Source organism: Apodemus sylvaticus, chromosome 4 (genome assembly GCF_947179515.1).
Source record: "Apodemus sylvaticus chromosome 4, mApoSyl1.1, whole genome shotgun sequence".
NCBI classification, from domain to species: domain Eukaryota; kingdom Metazoa; phylum Chordata; class Mammalia; order Rodentia; family Muridae; genus Apodemus; species Apodemus sylvaticus.
Genome location: NC_067475.1, coordinates 55,126,164 through 55,148,802, shown reverse-complemented (window position 1 = coordinate 55,148,802; position 22,639 = coordinate 55,126,164). Strand labels below are relative to the sequence as shown.

The following is a 22,639-nucleotide window of genomic DNA, read 5'->3' as shown; positions in this document are numbered from 1 at the left end:
TTTGCAAAGTACAAAAACATAATGTATAGTGTTGTGACCATTTGATATTTGTCTGTTTGCTTGTTTGAAACGGGATCTCACGGATAGCTCTGACTGGTCCTCTGTAGACCAGGCTAATCTTGAGCTCCTGCATATCGTATCTGTGGGCTCCACCTTATAAGCCGACATTACACATCTGGCTCATTTGAGCGCCTCGCATGGCACAAGCGGTTAAACTGCTTTCACACTTGCCCGCTTTCTGACATTTGTTGTTTTTTTCCCCCTCAGCTTCATTGAGGTATAGTTGATAAATTTAAATGGCATATATTCATAATGTATGGTTTGACATCTTCCTGTCTGTATACATTGTAAAATGCATGACTATAGTCAAGCTAATTAATCCATACATCCATTAACTCAGCTATCTTTGTCTTGGTTTTTTTGTTTTGTTTTGCTTTTTTGTTTGTTTGTTTGTCTTTGGTTTTTTTCGAGACAGGGTTTCTCTGTGTAGCCCTGGCTGTCCTGGAACTCACTCTGTAGACCAGGCTGGCCTCAAACTCAGAAATCCACCTGCCTCTGCCTCCCAAGTGCTGGGATTAAAGGCGTGTGCAACCACCACCTGGTTTATCTTTGTCTTGTGATTTGAGAATTTATAATCTATTCTCTTAGCAGATTTCAAGTATGTTACACAGTTTACAGGATGCTGTCCACGATGCTCACTAACTCTCCAGAGCTTACCTGTCGAAAATAGAAACTTTAGAACCTTTTGGCCAACATCACTCCTGATCGTCTTGACCCCTGACCCCGGGCAGCCCCCACTGTGCTTTCTTCTTTTATGAGTTCAGTGGTTTTTGTCGATTCCACATTTAAGTGACATCGTGTGTCTTTTGTGCCTGGCTTATTTTATATAGCAGGCAGCCTCCCAGGCTCATCCACGTGGTTGCAAACAGCAGACTCTCCTTTGTTGAGAACGTTGTGCACGTACTGTGTTCTCTCTTTATGCATTCATCTAGCAAAAGATACCTAGATTGGGGGCTGGGGAGATGACTCAGCAGTTAAGAGTGCTGGCTGCTCTCCCACAGGACCCAGGTTGGATTCCTAGCACCCACACACAGCAGCTCACAACATCTGTAACTACAGCTCCAGGGACCACACACACACACGGGCAAAACACCAAATGCATATAAAATAAAAATAAATAGATCAATAAAAAAAAAGAAGATACACAGGTTGGTTCTCTCTCTCTCTCTCTCTCTCTCTCTCTCAGCCACAGTGCATGTAGACTTTAGTTATTGCCTCGAGGTTCTAACTTCTACTCTTTTAGGTAAATACCACTAAGTAGACTTGCTGGCACTTCTGTCTTTACATTTTAGAGGAAACATCACAATGTTTTGTGTGGTGATGGCTTCAGTTACCTTTCCCCAACAGCATGAAAGGGTTGGCCTTTCCCTGCCACTTTAAGCAGTATTTGTTACTGTTTGTATTTTTTGGTAATAGCCATTTTAACAAGTGTGACTTGACAGTGTGCTGTGGTTTTATGTACTTTTCCCTGACAATTGGTGACGCCAGACACTTCTTCAAACGCTGCCTGGCTGTTTGCCGTTTTTGAAGAATGGCTGCATTGTTCTTTGCCCGGTTTTTAAGTTGGGTTTTTACTTCTTGCCATGCAACCCCTGGTGGCAATGTAGTGTGCAGGCACTGTCTGCTCTGCACACTGTCACGTCGCCCTCCTGCCATCCCTTGTCGGAAGCACTTTATTTGATGTGACTCCATTTGTACGTTTCTGCTTTCTGTTATGTGTGTGTTCCCAGGATCAACTCCAGGGTTCCTGCCTAGCCTGTCAGGAAGCCTTCTCCATGTTCTCTGCGAGTATTTTAGTTTCTAGTCTTACATTCACCTCTAACTACTTAGATTAAATTTTGCAGGTCATATGAAATCAGAATTCAAATCCTCCTTTTGCATGTCGCTACCAGTTTCCCCAGCAACATTTATTGCAGTTATCATTTTCTCATGTGTTCTCAATTCCTTTGTCAAACGCTAGTTGGGCATACATGTGTGGGTCTGTCTAGCATGTCCTGTTCCTTGGCTTGTGTGCTTGTTTTTATGGTGACGTACTGTTTGGATGACTATAGCTTTATAGTACTATAAAGCTAGGTACTGTGACCCGTTTCCCCTTTCTTCTTTTATTTGATTCCTTTCGTATTTCACAGTCTCCAAGGGTTCCTTTTTATCACAGAAGAACACTGATTTTTATCAAACATCTCTGCCTATGTAGATGATTGTATGGCTTTTCTTATCCTCCATTCTGCTAATGTGGTATATAATACAAACTGATCTGCGTGTCATTGAGCCACCCCACCATTCCCGGGATGACTCCTGCTTGGTCATGGTAAATGACAGCATGCTGTTAAATTCAGTATTTGTTGAGGATTCGGCATCCGTGCTCAGTGAAACATTAACCAGTACATCATTTCTACTTCTGGGTTCACATAAAAAAATGACTGAGCTCTGGCATGGTCTCACGTGTCTGTTATCCCAGCCTCTAGGGAGAGCTGAGGCAAGAGCACTCGAGCCACCAGCTGAGGCGGTTTAGCAAGACCTAATATCAAAATAGAAATGTAAAAATAAGGATTAGGGATGTGTATCGGTTGTAGAGTACTTGCCTAATCAGTCTAAAGCTTTTAGTTACAATCCCAAGCTAGGGGAAAAAATGAGAACAGAATCTTCATGAAATAATTGTGCCAGCTATCTATGTAACACTATTTACAGTAGCCAAGAAGCAGAAGCAACTCCATCAATAGTTGAATGGGCTAATAAAATACACTCCCCAACCCCACCAACACCCAAGATAGAGTATTATTTTTGCTTTATACAGGCAGGAAATTCTGGCAAATGTTGTAATATAGGTCAACCCTGAGAACATTATTGTAAGTGAAATGAGCCCATTACAAAAAGATGTGTTCTGTGCGATCCATTTCTATGAATGAGTATCCTAGAGGGACCCTAGAGTAGTCAGAGCTACAGAGACAAAAAGTGGAACATGCTTTTTCAGGCTATAGGAGACAGAGGTAGAGGCTTGTTGCTTTAAAAGTGGTGGTCTCAGTGTTACAGGATGAGAAGGTTCTGAAGGCTAATTAAGTGAGAATATGCTAAGAGTTTACTTAAAAAGCCAGATAAGTATTTTATTAAATGAATTCTGCCAGGTTTTTTTTTGCTGTTTTTTGTTTGTTTGTTTTTAAATCATCCCACTGAGGTTTGGGTTCAATTCACAGTCTTTTTTTTGGTTGTTTTCGAGACAGTGTTTCTCTGTGTAGCCCCTGGCTGTCCTGGAACTCGCTCTGTAGACCAGGCTGGCCTCACAGAAATCCTCCTGCCTCTGTCTCCCAAGTGCTGGTATTAAAGGCATGCGCCACCACCAGCCGGCCCAATTCACAGTCTTATTAGGAGGCTTGGTGAAAGCACTGAGGCTGTCAAGCCTTTGGTTTTAATCTGGGCTTTGGTTTCTCTTCACAGTGCAGCCTTCATATCCATGCTTCTTATAGCATCTCCCAGAAGCTCAACGTTCCGATGGCCCCACTCTCTGAGCCTAACGCCGTGGGCATAGTCATCGCTCACGGTAAGCAGCCCGCCCTCTCACCGCTCTGGACTGAGCCACCAAGCACTCACCAAGCACGGGGAGCCAGTGCTGCCTTTGGGCTTGTGCTGTTCCTTTCTGTTGCTGTGATAAACCGCTCTGACCAAATGCAACTTGAGGAGGAAAGGACTGATTTCATCTTATACTTCCAGGTCACAGTTCATCATTGAGGGAAGTCGGGTCAGGGACCAAGGAGGAGCCTGTTTGCTCCTGGCTGACCTTTTACAGACCGATCCTTAGCTAACTTCCTTATACAACTCTAAATGACCTGCCTAAAGGATTGGTGGTGCTTGCAGTGGGCTGGGCCCTCCACATCAATCATTAATCAAGACAATCTCCCACAAATGTAGGTAATAGCCCACTCTGACCTGGGTAATCAATCCCTCAACTAGTGATTTCCCGAGACAATGCTAAGCTGCGTCACATATACAGCTTAAGGTGACTAGAACACGATCCTTTGATAGAATTTCCTGTCGTACAACAATTCTTTGGGCCCTTTTAGACTCTCATTGGCAAGAGCAGCAGCTGGGCTTTGATGGCCATCCCTCTCCTACAACAGGCCTGGTGACAAATACAGGAAATTCACTCAAAAGTTTCTCTTGTCAGTAAATCCTTTCAGCCTCGTCACTGATGGATGCTAATGGTCTATGACTTTTCAGGTAGTGTGGGAGACGCCATCTCGGTGATGGTCCCAGACGTGTACATCTCAGATGACGGGGGTTACTCCTGGGCAAAGATGCTAGAAGGACCGCATTACTATACCATCCTGGATTCTGGAGGCATCCTTGTGGCCATCGAGCACAGCAACCGTCCTATCAATGTGATTAAGTATGCATGTTCTCGGCCCCGCCACATTCCCTACATAGAAGGCAGTGGTGGGAAAGCTCTTGGGCTTACTGCAGGGAGCCATGGACCCTGACTTACATTATTAGATTCTGCAGAGCTCTGGCAAAGGCTGTCCTTCACAGGGATTGTGTCTAGAGCAAGCTGGATTAGGCGACACTATTTTCCCTCACCCCTCCTAGCTAGATATTTTATTACTTTTTAAGACTATTTTTCTTGGGCCAGCAAGATGACTAAACACATAAAAGTGTTTGCTGCCAGCCTGACGATCAGAGTTCGATACCCAGAATGCACATGGTGTAAGTTAAAAACAACCAACCCGTACCAACACCCACTATTAAATGAAAAATATTGATCTTCTTTCTCTCCACTGCCCAAAATGTAGACATGCCCAAGTACTCTGAGTTAGAAATTACTAAAGTGCACATGTTATTAAGTAATGTGAAGTATTTCAAGTCTATCCTAAGTTCTTATTAATTTGGAAACTCATTGTTACCTGGGCCACGCCTCTGTCTTCCTTTGAGAGTGGTATTCTCTTCCATGCCTTCTGTGAATGAATATTTTCTCATATCCTGCTAACTAGAGATACTGGAAATTAAAGTAATTTCCAGACATAACTGACCCTCTACATATAAGGGTGTTCCCTGGTCTGCGACCAAAGGGCTAGGTTGCTTTCCTGATGCTCCCAGCCCGTGCTGGTCCTCTGTCATGATCCTTCTCTAACTCGGGTTTCAGGTTTTCCACAGACGAAGGCCAGTGCTGGCAGCGCTACGTGTTCACACAGGAGCCCATCTACTTCACCGGGCTTGCTTCCGAGCCTGGAGCCAGGTCAATGAACATCAGCGTCTGGGGATTCACAGAGTCTTTCATTACCCGCCAGTGGGTCTCCTACACAATTGATTTCAAAGACATCCTTGAGCGGAATTGTGAGTGTCTCCTTTGGAATTTCCCCCCAGAAATCTGTAAACTCCTTTTCCCAAATAACCCGTTCAAAGGAATCTCTTTCAACCCGGATAATCAGATGCATATGCATATGAAAGGCGACAGAGGACGTTAGCTAACAATCCAGCCTTGGAACAGAGAAGCAATCCTGGGGCTAGTGCTGTCCACAAGAAATTATTCTGTTAGTTACGTTATAAAATAGAAGGTGAACTACATCTTCGTGGTAGAATTATCTATAAATGTCCAAAACATTGTTACAACATGTAAGCGATATGTAAGATTACTGATAGTTCACTTTTGTTCTTTTAAGTCACCATCCCTAAGCAAGTCTCAATTCATCCAGCCATGCTTGGCAGGGGTGGGGATAGGGGTGGGGTTCCAGTGTAGCTTTGCCCTTCAGGAAGGATCTTTTGTACCATTTATGAGACATTCTTTTGACTTGTTTGTCTAAAGTAATTTTGTGGTGTTTTGGGGGTTGTCCCTCTGTAGGACAGTGGATGCATTGGGACAGTAGGAGGCGAGCTTTGGAGGGGCGTGTTTGAAAGGACCTCTCTTTGATCCTGTTAGTCATAACACTGAAGGGAGGAGTTTCACAGGGAGGTTTAGTTTAGCTTTGAGTCCTAGTGAGACTCTAGAACTCTGGGCAGGTGTGAAGGACTTCAGGAAGCAAGTGTCCAGTACATGGTGCTCCCAGAGTGTCGCAACCAAACCCAGTACAGTGTCTCAGTGAGAAAGATGTAGACTAAAAGAAAATACTGCGGGAGAGGCCACTGCGTTCCAGACAGGTGTCCCCTGCGTTCACCCTGGGGCCCCTGTAATGCAGGCTCTGAGCTTGTACTTCCTTTTCTGTAAGAGCTTAAGTGTGATTCATAATCCGAAGCTCTTGGCTTCTAAATGCAGTAAAGAGGGTGGACAGAGCTGGGTCCATCCTCAGGGGAATTCTACATTAGCTCTCAAGCTTAAGACCATTAAAATATTTGTTACATACCTGTAACCTGGCTCACTGCTGGTCCTCAAGTCCCCCAAAATAAAAGAAACTCAGGCGACTGTCTAGGTTCCAACCTAGAGGTCTTTTCCTAGGAGCAGCCGATGTGGGATGCTAAAGCAGAAGCAGATGTTGCAGTCGGAGAGCCAGGGGCTCAGAGAAAAGCTAGGAAGAGGCCATGTTCCCTTCGGCTTGGTATGCATGGTGACATTGAATCTGGGCTCTTGCTGGTGTCTTATGCTAAGCACATGGTCAATGTGTAGGGAACATGGCTGCTAGTCTCCGACAGCTCTAGGGATGGAGAGACCAGGCCATCAAGGCAGACAGCAGCCTCTTGGTTTGGGAAGACTCTAGCACTCCCTGTACAGCCTCACTTTAAAGCAAAGGTTTCTCCTAATCCCCCCACAGAAGGCGAGATGGTGAGAATCTTCTTTTGCTATGAGGAAGTGCAACTGCTAGTGGGTTCTAGACTAAAGTGACTTTGTGTTTGCAACTCTAAACTAAAGAAGAGACCGAATCGGGCAGCCCACCTGCCTTCCCTCCCTTCCTCCTCCCCTAAGCCTGAGAGCTGCCTCTCTTGTGGGTGGGTTGTGTGCTATGCCAACTCCTGAACATTCTGTCTGTCCTTTAGGTGAAGAGGATGACTATACCACGTGGCTGGCACACTCCACAGACCCTGGAGATTACAAAGATGGCTGCATTTTGGGCTATAAAGAACAGTTCCTACGGCTACGGAAGTCATCCGTCTGTCAGAATGGTCGAGACTATGTTGTGGCCAAGCAGCCCTCCGTCTGTCCGTGTTCCTTGGAGGACTTCCTCTGGTATCAGCACTCCTCAGATTCCTCTGTTAGCCCCTGTCCCACATGCAGGAAGGGGAAAATTAGTTGTTTTATCCAGCTAAAAAATACTGACATTCCTTTCCGCCAGACTAAATAACTCTTGCCCACTGGTCACAAAAGTGAAGCACAGAGAACGTGGCCAAACATTACTAACATTTAACAGATTATTTTATCTTACTGGATAGTCACTGGACACAGACACTGTCCAGCCTTAGAAGTAATGACATGGACATGGTGGGAAGGAAGAAATTAAATAAGAAGGGAGGTGGTCTGGCACGTAACTCAGGTGGTACAGGGCTTACCTGGCATGCACAACGCCCTGAGTTCAATCCCCAGCATCAAATAAACTATGTGTGCTGGTTCGTTCTAGTAATCCCAGCACTGGGGGAGAGGGGGAAGGGCAGTTCAATAGTAGCCTGGAATACATAAGACTCTGTCTTAAAACAAAATTAAATTTAAAACCTAGGAAGGGTTGCAGAGGCAGTCTACAAAATGATAAACTAAAAACAACAGGAAAAGTAGCTCAGGGGCAGGAAGGAAATTGGACTTTGGAGGCAGCTTCTGAAAGGCTCTAGGCTTTGGATCATCTGCAGGACCGAGGACTGAAGGTGGGTGGTTTGGTCCTGAGACTAGAGGTGACGTCAGTATGCTCATGGTGCCTAGGTCTCAGCGAGCTTGGAGGCCACCAGGATGTACTCCCTAAAGTTCAGGACCATCAGGGATCAAGAGTTAGTTACTCACGTGATCTGGTGTTAGTTGAGATGCAAGAGGCGAGTGTCACTTAAATGTGGAAATTTGTGGCAACTAAGAACTGCCTCATATTGCAGGTGATAATATTACAGGTGATAACTAGCTGCTTGTGACAGACAGGAAGTAAAATTGGATCTCTAAAGCACTCAGACAAAGAGGACAGCTGGTACTCTTGTCCCCTTGTCACATTCCACTGAACTACAGGTGACAGCTCAATGCAGGTCTGAAGGAAACTCAGGTCCAACCCTGTGTGGCTCCTCCCATCTTCATTTCCACAGGAAACACATCACCCAGCTCACCTTTGGCTGTCAGGCAAGCCTGGGATCACTCTGAAGGGTTGTCCTGTCATTGCCCTGGCTTCTGGGAGCCTCTTCTGAGGCGCAGGGTGAGGACAGGTCTTCCTCACATAGGAAGCAGTCTCACAACCCTAGGACCCCAGCATGTTAGGAGACAGCAGCTGCTCAGAAGCTTGCACTTGGCCTTTAGAGTGTAAGGCAGGTAGCACAGCTTGAAAGCCTCTTCATTTCCCCACATCAGACGTGGTAGTGAGGAGAGCAGGGTCCCCTACGGCTGAAAGGGGGTTGAGGAAATTGTGGAATGGCTTGTTGAGGAGGTGGCATCAAGCTGAGTATTGATGACCAAGTGGGTCATAGAGGCCAGTGTGCCGTTGGCAGCTGAGACACCCAGCAGCACCCAAGGAAGCTGTGCGACCTCAGAGAGAAACGCTTGGAAGGCAGAGCCAGGCAGAGCCCCACGAACTCCAGGTTGGCCCAATCTATATCGTGTGTCCCAGGCCTGCTAGAGCTACATTTTAAAGAAGAAAAATAGATCGGAGTCCAGGTTGAGGATATTCAAGCTAAATTTCCCTTTCATCTGGTGGAAGAAAGGTACTGTTGCAAACATGTGGACTCAAGGAGGAGAAAATGTTAGGTTTGATGACCAGTAAGCCTTGTGGGGCCTTCAACATTTGTTCCCAAGGTTGCAGAAGGTGCTGAAGTCAAAATACAGGAAATAAAACATAAACAAGGTGCTAGAGATGTAGTTTGGTTTAGTGTAACATGTTTGCTTAGTACGTGTGAGAGCCTGGGCTAAGTCCCCAGCACTAGGGGCTGGGGCTGGGTAATAGTCTAAATGAGCAAAATAAGGCAGTAAAAGTATTCTTACAAGACATATGGCTACACAATATATAGCCCGGGGCTAGAGCACTTGCCAAGCATGTCAGGCCCTAAAATCAGTCCAGAGAGAGAGAGAGAGAGAGAGAGAGAGAGAGAGGTGGGGAAGGGAAAGAGGAGAAGGTGGTCATGGAGGCTGAGGAGAGGACACTGATGAGCTGAGGAGAGGGGGGTAGCGACTGTCCTTTCTCAGTCTGTGTGCAAGGACTCAGGGTGGTGGGACCAAAACATGGATGCTGTCCATGTCTAGGGCCAACTTTAGAGAAGAGGCAAGATCTCACATCATGGAAGAACACAGAAGGGAGGGTGGATGAGAGGTACTACAGAGAGACAGCATGGACCGGCTCGGGCAGGCGGGAGCTGGATCAGTGGCCTGAGTGCGTGCTGTGCAAGCATGAGACGAACTCTGACCCTCCGCACCCACACAAGGCAGCACACATCGGCAACTGGAGTGTCAGCGATGGGGGAGAGACAGGCAGATCTGGAGTCCACTGGCCGCCCCGCTAGTCTGTCAGTCAGTGAGCTCCAAGTTCAATGAGAGGCCTTGCCTCAAAAAAATGAGGAGGTGAGGCAGAGAGGAAGACACTCGGCATTAGCCTTAGGCATCCATGCTTGGGTACGGGCATTTACACATGCTGACATACATGCAAGTGTCCTGGAGTGTGGGCAGCACGTCACGGCAGAAGTGTGAGGCAGAGCGTGTCAGTCCCTGGGGTTGGGGGAACAGTCCCATCCGGTCCATCCTCTAAATGCTCCACCACCTCTCAGTAGCTCCATACTGGAGACCACACTTTAACACAGACAGCTGTGGAAGACACTTAGGATTCTAGTGTGGACCTGCAGAGATGCCATAGCTTCCCCGATTGTTCCCAGCGACTGTTCCCACCTCAGTTGGAGCGTCCTCAATGGGAATGTCACCCGTCCACTTGGCTCGTGTGCTGGCTTGTAGGCAGGAACTTCAAAAGTGTCCTTACTGTTGATTCTCACAGCGACTTTGGCTATTTCCGCCCCGAGAACGCCTCTGAGTGTGTGGAACAGCCGGAGCTGAAGGGACATGAGTTAGAGTTCTGTCTGTACGGCAAGGAGGAGCACCTGACGACAAACGGGTAAGGTGGCCTCTGCATGGCAAGATCTCACTGCCCTGCGCCAAAGCCAAGTATGGCCACACGGCTCTGAATGAGCAATCTTCCAGGACAGTCATGAAACCATCTAGTAGACCATCTGTGATGATCAAATATTCTGCCATCTGCCGTGTCCAAATGGCAGTCATTGGCCTCCTGGGGCCATTGACTCCAGTGCAAATTAATTTATTATTATTATTATTATTATTATTATTATTATTATGTGTGGTTTTTCGAGACAGGGTTTCTCTGTGTAGCCCTGGCTGTCCTGGAACTCACTCTGTAGAACAGGCTTGAACTCAGAAATCCACCTGCCTGCCTCACAAGTGCTGGGATTAAAGGTTTGCGCTACCACTGCCCCACACAAATTAATTTTCATTAATTTTTTATTCAAATGGCTCCACAGAAGCTGGTGCAGCACTTCCCCGGGGGTTCCCCTCCCCCATTTTTGTGCTACTTATTAATGAGCTTTCTCCAGGACTCAGCTTTGGGTAGAGTCGGAAGGGATAGACATGTACCCGACAGCAAGACATAGAAATGCTATGTCTGTTTGGTCCCTGAAACAACATAAAATAATCCCCATAGACAGCGCCCTTCCCTGCCTCCAGCCCTGGGCCCATGCCATTTTGCCTGCCTCATAATATTTCAGTCAACAAAACAATGCATTTGCAAAACAGAACTTTCCAAGGAGGTGGCCAAGCTTATGGAAACCTGCCATCCTAAGGACACTCATGGGGACAGACAGGATGAAACTGGGCAGGGCAGCGCACGTCTGTTATCCCGGCGCTCATGGTGGGAGGTCCCCTTAAGCTCAACAGCAGTCTGTACTACACACTGAGTTCTAGACTAGCCAATTCTACTTAGAAGGCCCTGTCTTGAGAAAGGAAGGGGGACGCGGCTTCCACGGCATGAATAAATATGGGCACGCGCATAACTTAGTTTCATAGCTCCTCACAGAACACATACACACAAATGCTCAGAAATGGTGCTCCTGGCTGGAGAGATGGCTCAGTGGTTAAGAGCACTGACTGCTCTTCCAGAGTCCTGAGTTTAATTCCCAGCAACCACAATTCCCAGCTCACAACCATCTGTAATGGGATCAGATGCCCTCTTCTGATGTGTCTGAAGATAGCAACAATGTACTCACATACATAAAAATAAATAAATCAAAAGAAAGAAAAGAAAGAAGGAAAGAGAAAGGAAGGAGGAAAGGAAGAAAAGGAAGGAAGAAGGAAGGAAGGAAGGAAGCCCCCATAGTCTCAGGCTGGAGGTTTTCCATCCTTTAATGTCAAACAGTTACCCATTGAATGTGCTGGGTCATTCAAAAGGTCACTTGCATAGCCACTTGAGTTGTGGTCATTTAAGCCCCTGAAAATGGTTGAGTATGGTGGCACATGCCTTTAATTCCAGCACTTGGGAAGCAGAGGCAGGCCACTCTCTGTAGGTTCAAGGCCTGCCTGGCCTACCTAGTGAGTTCTAGGACAGCGAGAACTACATAGTGAGACCGTCTTAACAACAAAACAAAAGCCCCTGAAAATGAACAAGAGTGACCGTGAGTGTCATGACCTAGCATCATTACCCAGCATCAGAAGTGCTACAACTCAGCTGTTGGCCTCTGAGTCCCATGCCTTTTAAAGTCCATAAAGGTAGAGGCTCACAGCAAGTGAAGCCAGAGTGGTATTCAGATTTCCTCAGTTTCCCACAGACAAGAACTTTCTGCAGTTTTTAAATCTGTTTTCTGGAAGAGGCAAGAGCCCAGGAATATTTTTCTGGTTTAAAAAAAAATGTATGTGGTTGTGTGTGTGATGTTTCTTGCACATTAACTAATATAGTTATTATGTATGTGTATGTGATGTATAGTGTATGTTGGTGTGTGTGTGTGCTATGTATGTGTGTTGCTTCTTGCACACTAACTAATATAGACATCATGTGTTGTGATATGTGGTGTAAATGTGTATGTTGTATGTGTGATGTATAGTGTGTGATGTATAGTGTATGTTGGTGTATGTGTGTGTGTGCTATGTATGTGTGCTTGCTTCTTGCACACTAATACAGACATCATGTATTGTGATACATGGTGTAAGTGTGTATGTTGTATGTGTGATGTAGTGTGTATATGTGGTGATTTGTGTGGCATGTGGTATGTTCTTGCACACTTACAGACGTTTACCGTGGCTTCTCCTCTGCTTGGCTTGGCCCCGGGGCAGCCCTTTGGCTTCCCTGCTGCTCTGTTGGCGCCTCCTCACTACAGTGAGCTTAGAGCCCAGTTTGCTCACAGGCATCCCAGTCTTCATTATCAGCAGCCAGCCTTCGCCTTGCCTCGCCTCACTGCTGCTTCCAATGTGTTGTTTTGGGATTTGGGAAACTTCCATAAACTCTCTTCTTTGAGGCTCCGTATACTTCATAGCCTATAAGACAGGATGTGTCTGTTCAAGTCCTGCAGAGCAGTGGCCAGGTGCTCCCCAATCAAGAGGCCCTGGCTACTGTCTCTGCCTTTCCCCCAGACACCAGCACAGCCACTGCCAACCTCTGACCAAGCTCCTCTGCCCTTCAGCTACCGGAAAATCCCAGGAGACAGATGCCAAGGGGGTATGAATCCAACCCGAGAAGTAAAAGACTTGAAAAAGAAATGCACAAGCAACTTCTTGAACCCCACGAAGCAGGTATGTTGAAAACAAACCTAGGTTCTGGGTGTAGGCAGGATTTCATGTTCCGTTAGGAAGAACCGGAGTTATACTTAGCAATCAACGCGGGATGGCCACGGAGTTCCTGCGGCACTGTGCACGGGAAGCTGTCAGGATGAAGGACCATCATATGCCACACCCCAGTGACAGGCTCATCCTGCTAGGAGCTGGCCTTAAGAGCTGGTCTGTGTTGGGAGAAAATGGTATTAGATAAAGTTATAAAAGTCTTAGCAGCATGGAGTTATAGGAGTGTGCTCAGTGAGTGAGGGTACACATGTTGAACTATCCCCTGCTGTCACCTGATGGTATATGAACTTTCTTTATGTTAGCCAAAGGTTTAAAGACAGAAAGGGCAGTGCAGGGCACTGTAGCCCAGTAGCTAGAGTATTTGCCTTGGATAAATAAAGCCCTGACTTCAATCCCCAGTACCCATGAACAACCATGCATGCCTGTAACCCAAACACTTGGGAGCTAAGGCAGGAGGATCAGAAGTTCATAGCTACATAGCTAGTTTGAAGTCAACCTGAACTACATGAGACACTGTCCCCAAAACAAACAATTGGGGATGGAGAGATGACTGGGCATTAGCAGTGCATCCTGTTCCTGCACAGGACCCGCTTGGTTTAGGGCATCCCTGTCAGGCCACTCACAACTGCCTATGCCTCCAGCCCCCAGGGATGTAATTCTCTTCTGGATACTGTGGGCACTGCACCCACACGTGCACACACACTCATGCACACTTACACACACATACACACACACACACACCACAAAACGTACAAGCAAAAATAAATATTTAAAAACAAACAAGCCTCTGGGGAAAAAAAGCAAAAGAATAAGACCACAAAGTGCCATGGACTGGAGATTTGCACACATGCAGGAGCGCATGTAGGTAGTGGCTTTTGTGCTGACGCATGCAGAGTGTGCTAAAACAAAAGCTAAACTGTGGTCATGATGGATCGCCTCACATCAAGTCGTAGGAAGAGTGGTAGCAATCTGTCTGGTTGAGCTCTGGAGATGAGGTAACTAGGGAGGCCTCCTGGTAAAGCAGCACAGGGCCAGCAGTGACTTGGGAGATAACCTGAGGGCCTATCATCCTAAGGTTAAGCACCTGACAATCCGGGCACCTACTCCCTGCTGTTCAAAGGGAGGAGACACTGACAAGGGAGGGACTCTGAAGGCAATGAGGGAAGAGTGTGTGGGTGTGTGTATTGGCAAGGGGGGGGGCAGTTCCTCCTCCTCTGCACCCCTGCCCTGGACTGCTGGTGGCTGTCCTCAGAGTGTTTGTGTGTGTGTGATTGCACAGGACTCCCGCCCACAGGGACACAGCTTGTCCCAGAATCCAGCTCCGCCTCCTCTTGGATACCCTGAAAACACACACTTCCTATCTCCCACCCAGGAGCAGGTAGGTCACACAAAAACAGTGGTCTGACAAGGCTTCTCTGTGCAAACATGCCAAAAAGTAACGACAGAAACCTTTGTGTCATTCGACGGCCTGCCTGGAGTAGCGTTGACACACGGTAGTCTAGTGAGAGTCATCGAGCACCCTGTCCTCAGGTCTCCTTCCCTGCTCCACCCATATCCTCTAGGAGTTGTAAATGAGGGACAGGGAGCAGTCACAGTGACCATAGCAATCGTCTAGGCACGTCCAACCTGTGGCTCCAGAGCTACAGACACCCAAGACTAGCTCTAAAGGCCGCCGACACCAATCTGTAAACTATTCAAAACATGAATTCTTGATGCGATTGATTTTTCCATAACTCGATTGAGCAGTTCTCACGCATGAACTTTATAGATGAGAACATCATGTTGCAGTGTGAAAAGGTTGGACATGCCTGCTTCGAGGCGGTGGCCAGGGCTTCCACCAGGACTTTACACTGAAGGCCCTGCACTGCAGCTTCCAGGCAGCTGGAGTGCAGATTCCCCTGTGCTGGTGCCCTCTCTCATCTGGGGGGTGGAGATGTGCCCTGGATAAGGTGTGGACCGTATGAGTGCAGCCATAGAGTCTGCGTGCCTAACTGCTACTCTTTTTGTTTTATCAAGAATTCCAAGTCGAATTCTGTCCCTATTATCCTGGCCATCGTGGGACTGATGCTTGTCACAGTCGTAGCAGGAGTCCTCATCGTGAAGAAATACGTCTGTGGCGGACGGTAAGAAATGTGGAAGTGGGTCAGAACTACTGAATTCAAACCAAAAGGCACCCTAGCCCATGTGGTCCAGTTCTCTTGGCAGACACTAGGGAGTTAATGATAACCCTGAAGATCAAGTCCAAATTGAGTATCATATCTGCATGCAGTGAGGCCATGAGTGTGGAAAACCGAGGAAATTCCATGCTATAAGAAATGCTCCCCCCTCGGCTCAGCTCGGGGAACTAACCAGGGTCCCCTCTGCAGGTTCCTGGTGCACCGATACTCTGTGCTACAGCAGCATGCAGAGGCCGACGGCGTGGAAGCTTTGGATGCGGCCTCCCATGCTAAAAGCGGTTATCACGATGATTCAGATGAGGTGAGGCACTTTCTTCTTGACGAATTATCCAAAATTTCAAGTCTTTTTTTTTTTTTTTAAATCTGTCTGTTTTTTAAGACAGGGTTTGTGTAACCTTTGCTGTCTTAGAACTAGCTCTAGGTCTATTAGACCAGGCTGCACTTGAACTCACCAAGGCCTGTGTCTGCCTCTCAAGTGCTGGGATTAAAGGTGTGCACCACCACAACCTGGTGAAAAATTTAAGTCTTAAAAAGAGTTACTTTTATACTTGTGATGGAAACAGTCTCCGGAAAGATGGCTGAGGGGTTAAAAGCACTCGCAGCCAGGTTCCAGTCTCTGTAAACACTTGGCTCACTGCTCTCTGGAACTTTCTCCAGGGGATCCAATGCCCTCTGCTGGCCTCCCATACATATACAATTAAAATAAGTAAATCTATTTTAAGTTTAAAAATAAAAATACCTGTTATACCACTACTGGGCATATATCCAGAGGATTCTTCAGTATGCAATAAGGACACATGCTCCACTATGTTCATAGCAGCCCTATTTGTAGTAGCCAGAAGCTGGAAAGAACCTAGATGTCCTTCAACGGAGGAATGGATACAAAAAATGTGGTATATTTATACAATGGAGTACTATTCAGCCATTAGAAACAATGAATTTATGAAATTCTTAGACAAATGGATGGAGCTGGAGAACATCATACTAAGTGAGGTAACCCAGTCTCAAAAGATCAATCCTGGTATGCACTCACTGATAAGTGGATATTAGCCTAGAAACTTTGAATACCCAGGACATAATCCACAAATTAAATGATGTCCAAAAAGAATGGAGGAGTGGGCCCTGGTTCTGGAAAGACTCAGTGCAAAAGTATAGGGGAATTCCAGAACAGGGAAGTGGGAAGGGGTAGATGGAAGAATAGGGGGACGGAAGAGGGCTTATGGGACTTGCGGGGAGTGGGGACCCAGAAAAGGAGAAATCATTTGCAATGTAAATAAAAATAAATAAATAAATAAAAAATTAAAAAAAAATAAAAATACAACTGGAACCAAGTTGTGCCTGAGTCTGCAGCAGCCCTGGAGTGACCAGAGTCGCAGCGCAAGTAGGTGGTTGCTTCCGACAATGTCAGTAACAGCACGTGTCTTTCCTTTCAGGACCTCCTGGAATAGCTCTTTAGAGGACCTGGGACTGAGTGTTCGCAGAGCCGCAGTACCTCCTACACTTCCCGAGGCTCTGACTTGGGGAAATAAATTTCCCACTGCGTCGGCCCCAGCTCTGTTTCCGCCGCTTCCATCCAAGCCCAAAGGACCTACACTAAAGAAAGCAGGGTGGGGGTGGGGGACCCCGACTGATCTCACGGTTGGCTCTAAGGAGAGGGGGGGAAATTTTAAATTCTTTAACATTTTTGTTTCAGATTTCTGTCTTTTGTAAAAGTGTGGGCTTTAGGCTTCTCTTGTTTGTTTTGTGCGTTAAGGGACACGACTTGGGATTCAAAGGGATTGTTTCACTGACCCCTGCTCTTGGGTTTCCTTCTGGTGCCCGCCCCGCCCCAGGGCATCTGCCAACGCCACCATCCACTCAGCTCCCACATCCTACCTAGTGCTGTCCCCTGCTCTGCTGGTCATGCGAAGCAGCCTCAGAGAAGGAAACAGAGGGTGTGGTGCCTGGCACTGCCTGGCCATCAGTGGACAGCGTCAGTCAAAGAGCCCTGCTGCGGCCTCCTCCTCCCGTCCCACCTCCACCCCCACCCAGGACTCCAGGGCACAGTGACTTTTCTTTTCCTGCTTAATTCGGCAATACCCTTGTTAATTGCCCTTTGGCAACTAACTTAATCATGTGCTTCCAACACACTAAATAGGCAAAACTTCCAGGGCAAGATTTTTAACTTGTGGCAGGAAGGAGGGAGCAACAGACGACTGACTAGCTCTAACACCCATTAAAGACAGACCTGGCCACTCCTGAGCTAGCCCTTTCAGCTGTGCTCTGTGGGGTGCCAGTGGCTCTGTTCTGTTCAAGGCTTGGCCTCAAAGCCTGCCCATCCCTTTCCTGGCGCTCATTGTCTGGTGCACAGTGCAGCCACAGGACCGACAGTCATAGACCTCCAACTTTCCCATCACCCGTTGTGAAGGCTCAGAGCTGAACGACCACCGTGGCTGCTTATTGCTTCCTCCGAAGTTGTTTCTGTTCATAGAACTGGGTCTGGGAATGTTTCCAGGTTGATGGACTGTTCAACCTTACCAGACCATCCTCGCCCCTCCCCTAGTTTTGCTGAGTTATTAGTTGTCTGGAACCCTTTGGCTAGCCCCACTGAAGGCACATTTCTAGATGATGCTGTGTGTGGTCGGAACATTGCTTTCATGTTTTAAATGTAAGGAAATTTTCTATCTGATATTTTTCCAAATTAAATAAGTTATAGAATGTGATCGGCGGATGTGGGGGTGGCCATCTGGTAGTGGAAAGCTGTAGCAATTCATCTGAATACAGTTTAGATGTTAGCTGGACAGGAAGATGGTGTGGTAGGTAGGTCTCTGGTATCCCTACCCCTGCTGTGCTGATCACAGTCCCTCCCAGTTACCACTAGGACATTCTTCAGTAGATCCATTTTGCTGTCACTTCATTCTGTGGCTAGAAAGTCAGTGGGAAGTAAATGTGCCAAAATAAGTTCTGTCAGAATGCACAAGCAGATGGCTGAGTCCTCCCCGCCCCAGAAGGAACAGACAGCATCAGGGAGAGGGGGAGGAGGGACAGGGAGCATCAGAGAGGCGCTGACTCGCAGCTAAATGAGTCATGGAACATCAGTCAGAAAACGAAGTTAGGGTCGGTTCTGGGAGGAGAGTATCTATTAGAGCCATAACACTCTAGTCTTTTAGCTTGTTCACTTTGTAATGATTCTAAAATAATTCCAAAGATACAGCAGCTCGTAAATTATCAAAGTTCTGCCCACTCTCACCTCCTGCCAAAGGGGAGAGATCTATTTCCACTACACGCTGCCTGTCCCGGGTTGGTGTGGGTAGATGCATGGAGAGCTCCCCTAGTGACAGGACTTAACACTCATCTCCAGCCATCAGCGTTGAGGATGCTCTGCCTCTATAATGGTTTCTGGGATTTCCGTAGAACCTGGCAGTTTGGGGATCATTTCTCTTCTGAGCACCGTGCTATTCTTGCTGGAGATGGAGCTCAGGAGCCAAAGTTGAGTCCGCCGCCCAGGGTCTTCAGAGCTCTGAACTGCAGTTATGCAAGACCCTGGGTCCTTGCATCAGAGCCGCTCATGGGTGACTGCTGGGGCTGAGGACTCCTCAGAGGCATTTCCTGCAGAGCCATTATTGTGATGCCTTTTTGTTTTCTTTTTGGAAAGCAATATTTTCTTCCCCTGCTTCATGGCTGAAATAAAAAGTGATGGTAATCAGGGACACCCCCTCTCCCTTAGATTGTCACTGTTGGGGAGCACAGGACCAGTCTTTGGATGAGTCCTCTCTGCCCCTTTGCTTCTAGTTCTAGCCCCTGGCTCTGTTAGCCTGGGTTCTGCTCCTGCAATGGCTCTCAGAAGCATTCACGCACAAATGTGCAACCCCAGCCAGCAACTGAAGCTCTGTAAGCTGTTTTGTTTCTTTTTAAGTTCTGCTTTGGTTTGTCCTGTGCAGCAGTAGAGTGGAGCAGCATGGCTGGTAGGTGGGCATACCATTATTCTCAGCACTGTGGTGGCAGATGGGGTTGGTTCTAGAGGCTTGGGCAGTAGGGTTTAGCATTGTTAGGTAGCTCAGACACATCAGAAAATCCATACTGGCCTGAGTTTTAAATCTAAAACAATTTTTTTCTTTTTGCTTGGGACCTTAGGGGCTTGGGGTTTTCCCGAGGCCAGAGGCTATGGCTGAATGTGTTTGTGCTGTGAATTGAGTGGAACACGGCTTTGAGGCCCTCGGAGAGTGACTGCAGCTGCAGGGCTGGCTTAGGAGCTCTGTCAGTCTTGACAACTGAACCTTGGAGCCCATGGCCTCTGAATCTACATTCTGGCTGTAGTTCCAAGCTCCTGGCCTTCCCTCTAGTCCCCTGCCTGGTCCTCCCTGGTCCCCTGCCTTTCCTCTCTGGTCAGGCCTATAAGCCGTGGCTGGACATAACTCTGCTGAACTGTTCCTTCTTCAGGATACTAGGTGCTGAGAGGGGCGTGGGGCCATTCCAACAAGCCCCAGAGGGAAAGGGCTGGCCTGGCGCAGGGAAACCATATAGGTAGAAAGGCCTCCAGTGAAGAGCCCTGCCACTATGCCCGCTGGCACGCTGGCACGCTGGCACGCTGGCAGGGAGCTCACCCACTGTCAGCACAGCCCTCTCAACTCCATAGTCAGCAAGGATGCACTGAACTACTAACGTGGAGTGGGGGCACACCTCTGATTTCCATCACCTTCCTGCCAGAGGGGAAAGGAACTTGAACTTTAATGTCTTTTGGAACAAAACCAAAGTTTAAGATTTGCCATATGATGTAGTGACAGGGAAGCCGAGAGCCAGCCAGCAGGTGCCAGATTCTGTCCCATTGGCGAGCGCATCACCAGGTGCAGGCTGCTGTGGGCTTGTTGAAGCCACGGGTGCAGGTGGGATTTCTTGGTTCCATGTGTTGTAACAATAAGAATGGGAGCATTGACTTGAAATTGTCTTCAGGACTTGCTATGTGCACTTTTCCTCACCGGTACATTCTCTGCATCTGTTTATATGAAATAACACAAGCTAATCTGTACCTTTATATATATGTGTGTGTACATATATACATGTATAAACTGTATAGTGTACATGTTAAGGATTTATCAGTATGCCCCGAATTTTTAGTGCAGTTCTCATCCTCCGCACGCCCTCAGCTGTGGTCAGGTGACTTCCTGTCCCCTGGCTGCTGAGTCCCTGTGGTTGAGCCTCCAGGGAGAAGGGTTCGGGCTGCATTCTTCTTATCCCCATGCACAGAATCGCTCAGGGTCCCCACGTGCCTGTTGTCCTTCCCTCTTGTCTTTTGTTCCCTTTCTGAGCATGTGGCCCCTCCCCCTGCTGTGAGGGGCGGCTGCCTCCCCAGGAAAGTATAAAGCGGGGTCAAGACCACCACTGCATGTGTACTGAGAACTCCAGACTTCTGCCCGCTTGGGACAGAACATTGCATGTGAGGTGGGATTATCAAGTTTCAAAGACCTGTGTCAATTATACAGCAAAGCCAGACCCCATAACGACATCCCACAAAATGGAAATAAAATACAAAATCTCTTTAGCATTGTGTAAATAAATCTGGATGTGTTTAACTTTGTACTGGTAATTTTCTGTATATTTGCAATATCTGGGTTAGAAATAAAGCAGCCTGTGCTTTGATACCTAACCTACTAAGATGAGTAAACTACTTTTTTTTAGCAAGCGTTTCTAGCTTTTTACCTTCAAAAATCAAAACTCCAGCAACCAGAGAAGCATCGGCTTGAAAGTCAACGCTGGGCATTTCTAGCTTGAAGGGGGAGGGAGACAGTTTATGAGGAACTGGCTCCCAAACAAATGGGCTGCTTGCCTGTAAGTTTTCTAACTCCTTGTCTTTTCTTTTTCTTGATCTTTACACTGTCAAGGTTTGCCTCCCTCTGTGGAGGCCTAACAGCCCACTGCACACTTTCTCCAGTGTCTGCATCTACACTTCTGGATACAACAACATACGGCTGCACTGCAGAGTTGTGTGTTCCCTGTAGCCGGTTTGTCAGATGAACCCGGGAAGGCCATAGCTCTGCAGGCGTCTCCCTCCCCTCGCTCCTTTCACAGTCCTACACGCACAAACTCCTTATGTACAAGTGTTGCCTGAAGGAGCTGCCCGCCTCAGACACTAGTCAGCCCACCGTGCCCTGGGGTAGCATTTTGAGCCAATGTTTCCGTTCAGTGCTCCCACATCTCAGTCTGGAGATGGCAGGGCACAGGCCTTGTTCCCTCTAGGAGGAGGTTTACCCAAGGATTGACCCGATTTGGCTTAAAGGATTCCAACATATCCCAAGACTCTTTGCACCAGAATCAGGCCAGCCTAGACCTTGTTGTGTACCTCAGACTGCCCTGAAATTGATGGTAATCCTCCTGCCTCCACCTTCAGAGTGCTGGGATTGCAAGTGAGTGCCACTATGTCGGGCTCTGAATTGGACTTTCTGATAGACAAACTGAGGAGTCTGTATTTTTAAACTTGATTCCTTATAATTCTCTACATGTGAGGTGCAAAGCAGGGGGCGTGGGGGTGGGAGCTAACACAAGAGGCGTAGGCCACTTTCTCCTCAAACATAGCTAAGAATGGATTAAAGTGGTTCCTCCTAAGCTGGAGAGAACAGTCAGTAAATTGCCCACCACACAGACATGAAGGCAGTCTCCAAGTTCATGTTAAAATCCCAGCGCCCAGGAGGCACACACGGGAATATTCCTGGAACTCAATGGCCGCCCTAGCCTGATCAGTAGGCCCCAGGTCAAAGTAGGAAACCTCTCAAAAACAATATGGGGGGAGAGGAACCCTTGGGGTTCTCAGAGACTGAACCACTAATGGTAGAACATACATTAACCGAAGGACATGGGCCTCCGGCAGCTCTGTCTCCACGTGGGTGTCGAACAACCGGAGCGCGGGCTGACCCCAAAGCTGTCGTCTGTCTGTGGAGTACGTTGTTCTAGCTTGGCTGGCTGCCTTGTCTGGCCTCTGGGAAAAGATACATTGGATACAGAAAGTGGGTGCTCCATCCTCTCAGAGAAGGGGAGAGGGATGGGAGGAGGGACTGTGGGAAGACGGACAGCAGTCAGGATGTAAAGTGAATAAATGAATGAATAAATAAGGAGGAATATATATATTCAGCTATATATATGTATATATACATATATACATATCTACAAGTGTGTGTGTGTGTGTGTGTGTGTGTGTGTGTGTGTGTGATAAGATGGCTCATTGGTTAAAGATGACTGCCACCAACCCTGACTATCTGAGTCCAATCCCTGGTACCCACACGGTGGAAGGAGAGGACTGACTCCTAAAGGATGTCCTCTGACCTTCAAATGTGTGCTGGAGCACGGGGTTGGCTCCAGGCACCCTTGTGGCAGCTCACTCTGCCCCAGAGGATGTGATACCCTCGTCTGGCCTTCATTGGCACCAGGAATGCACATGATGCATTTTTTTAAAAGGGAAAATTTTTTAGATAAATACAGTTAGGAAAAGGGGACTGGGATAAGAAGCCATAGCGTT

General features: G+C 47.4%; 1 protein-coding gene across 4 annotated transcripts in view; it reads left to right on the top strand.

Annotated features, from left to right (window-relative positions):
* Sort1 (sortilin 1) overlaps positions 1 to 20,707 on the top strand; it is a 74,896-nt gene extending 54,189 nt beyond the window's left edge. For 2 of the 4 annotated variants that reach the window (XM_052179445.1, XM_052179444.1), the window contains exons 12-21: positions 3,493 to 3,595; positions 4,273 to 4,441; positions 5,192 to 5,382; positions 7,015 to 7,204; positions 10,134 to 10,250; positions 12,820 to 12,928; positions 14,256 to 14,354; positions 14,993 to 15,099; positions 15,343 to 15,454; positions 16,587 to 20,707. In XM_052179445.1, coding sequence (XP_052035405.1) covers positions 3,493 to 3,595; positions 4,273 to 4,441; positions 5,192 to 5,382; positions 7,015 to 7,204; positions 10,134 to 10,250; positions 12,820 to 12,928; positions 14,256 to 14,354; positions 14,993 to 15,099; positions 15,343 to 15,454; positions 16,587 to 16,601 — 1,212 coding nt within the window. In that variant the 3' untranslated portion in view covers positions 16,602 to 20,707. The remainder of the gene's footprint in view (positions 1 to 3,492; positions 3,596 to 4,272; positions 4,442 to 5,191; positions 5,383 to 7,014; positions 7,205 to 10,133; positions 10,251 to 12,819; positions 12,929 to 14,255; positions 14,355 to 14,992; positions 15,100 to 15,342; positions 15,455 to 16,586) is intronic. The other 2 variants (XM_052179447.1, XM_052179446.1) reach the window with 1 other exon arrangement.
* Positions 20,708 to 22,639: the final 1,932 nt, after the last annotated feature.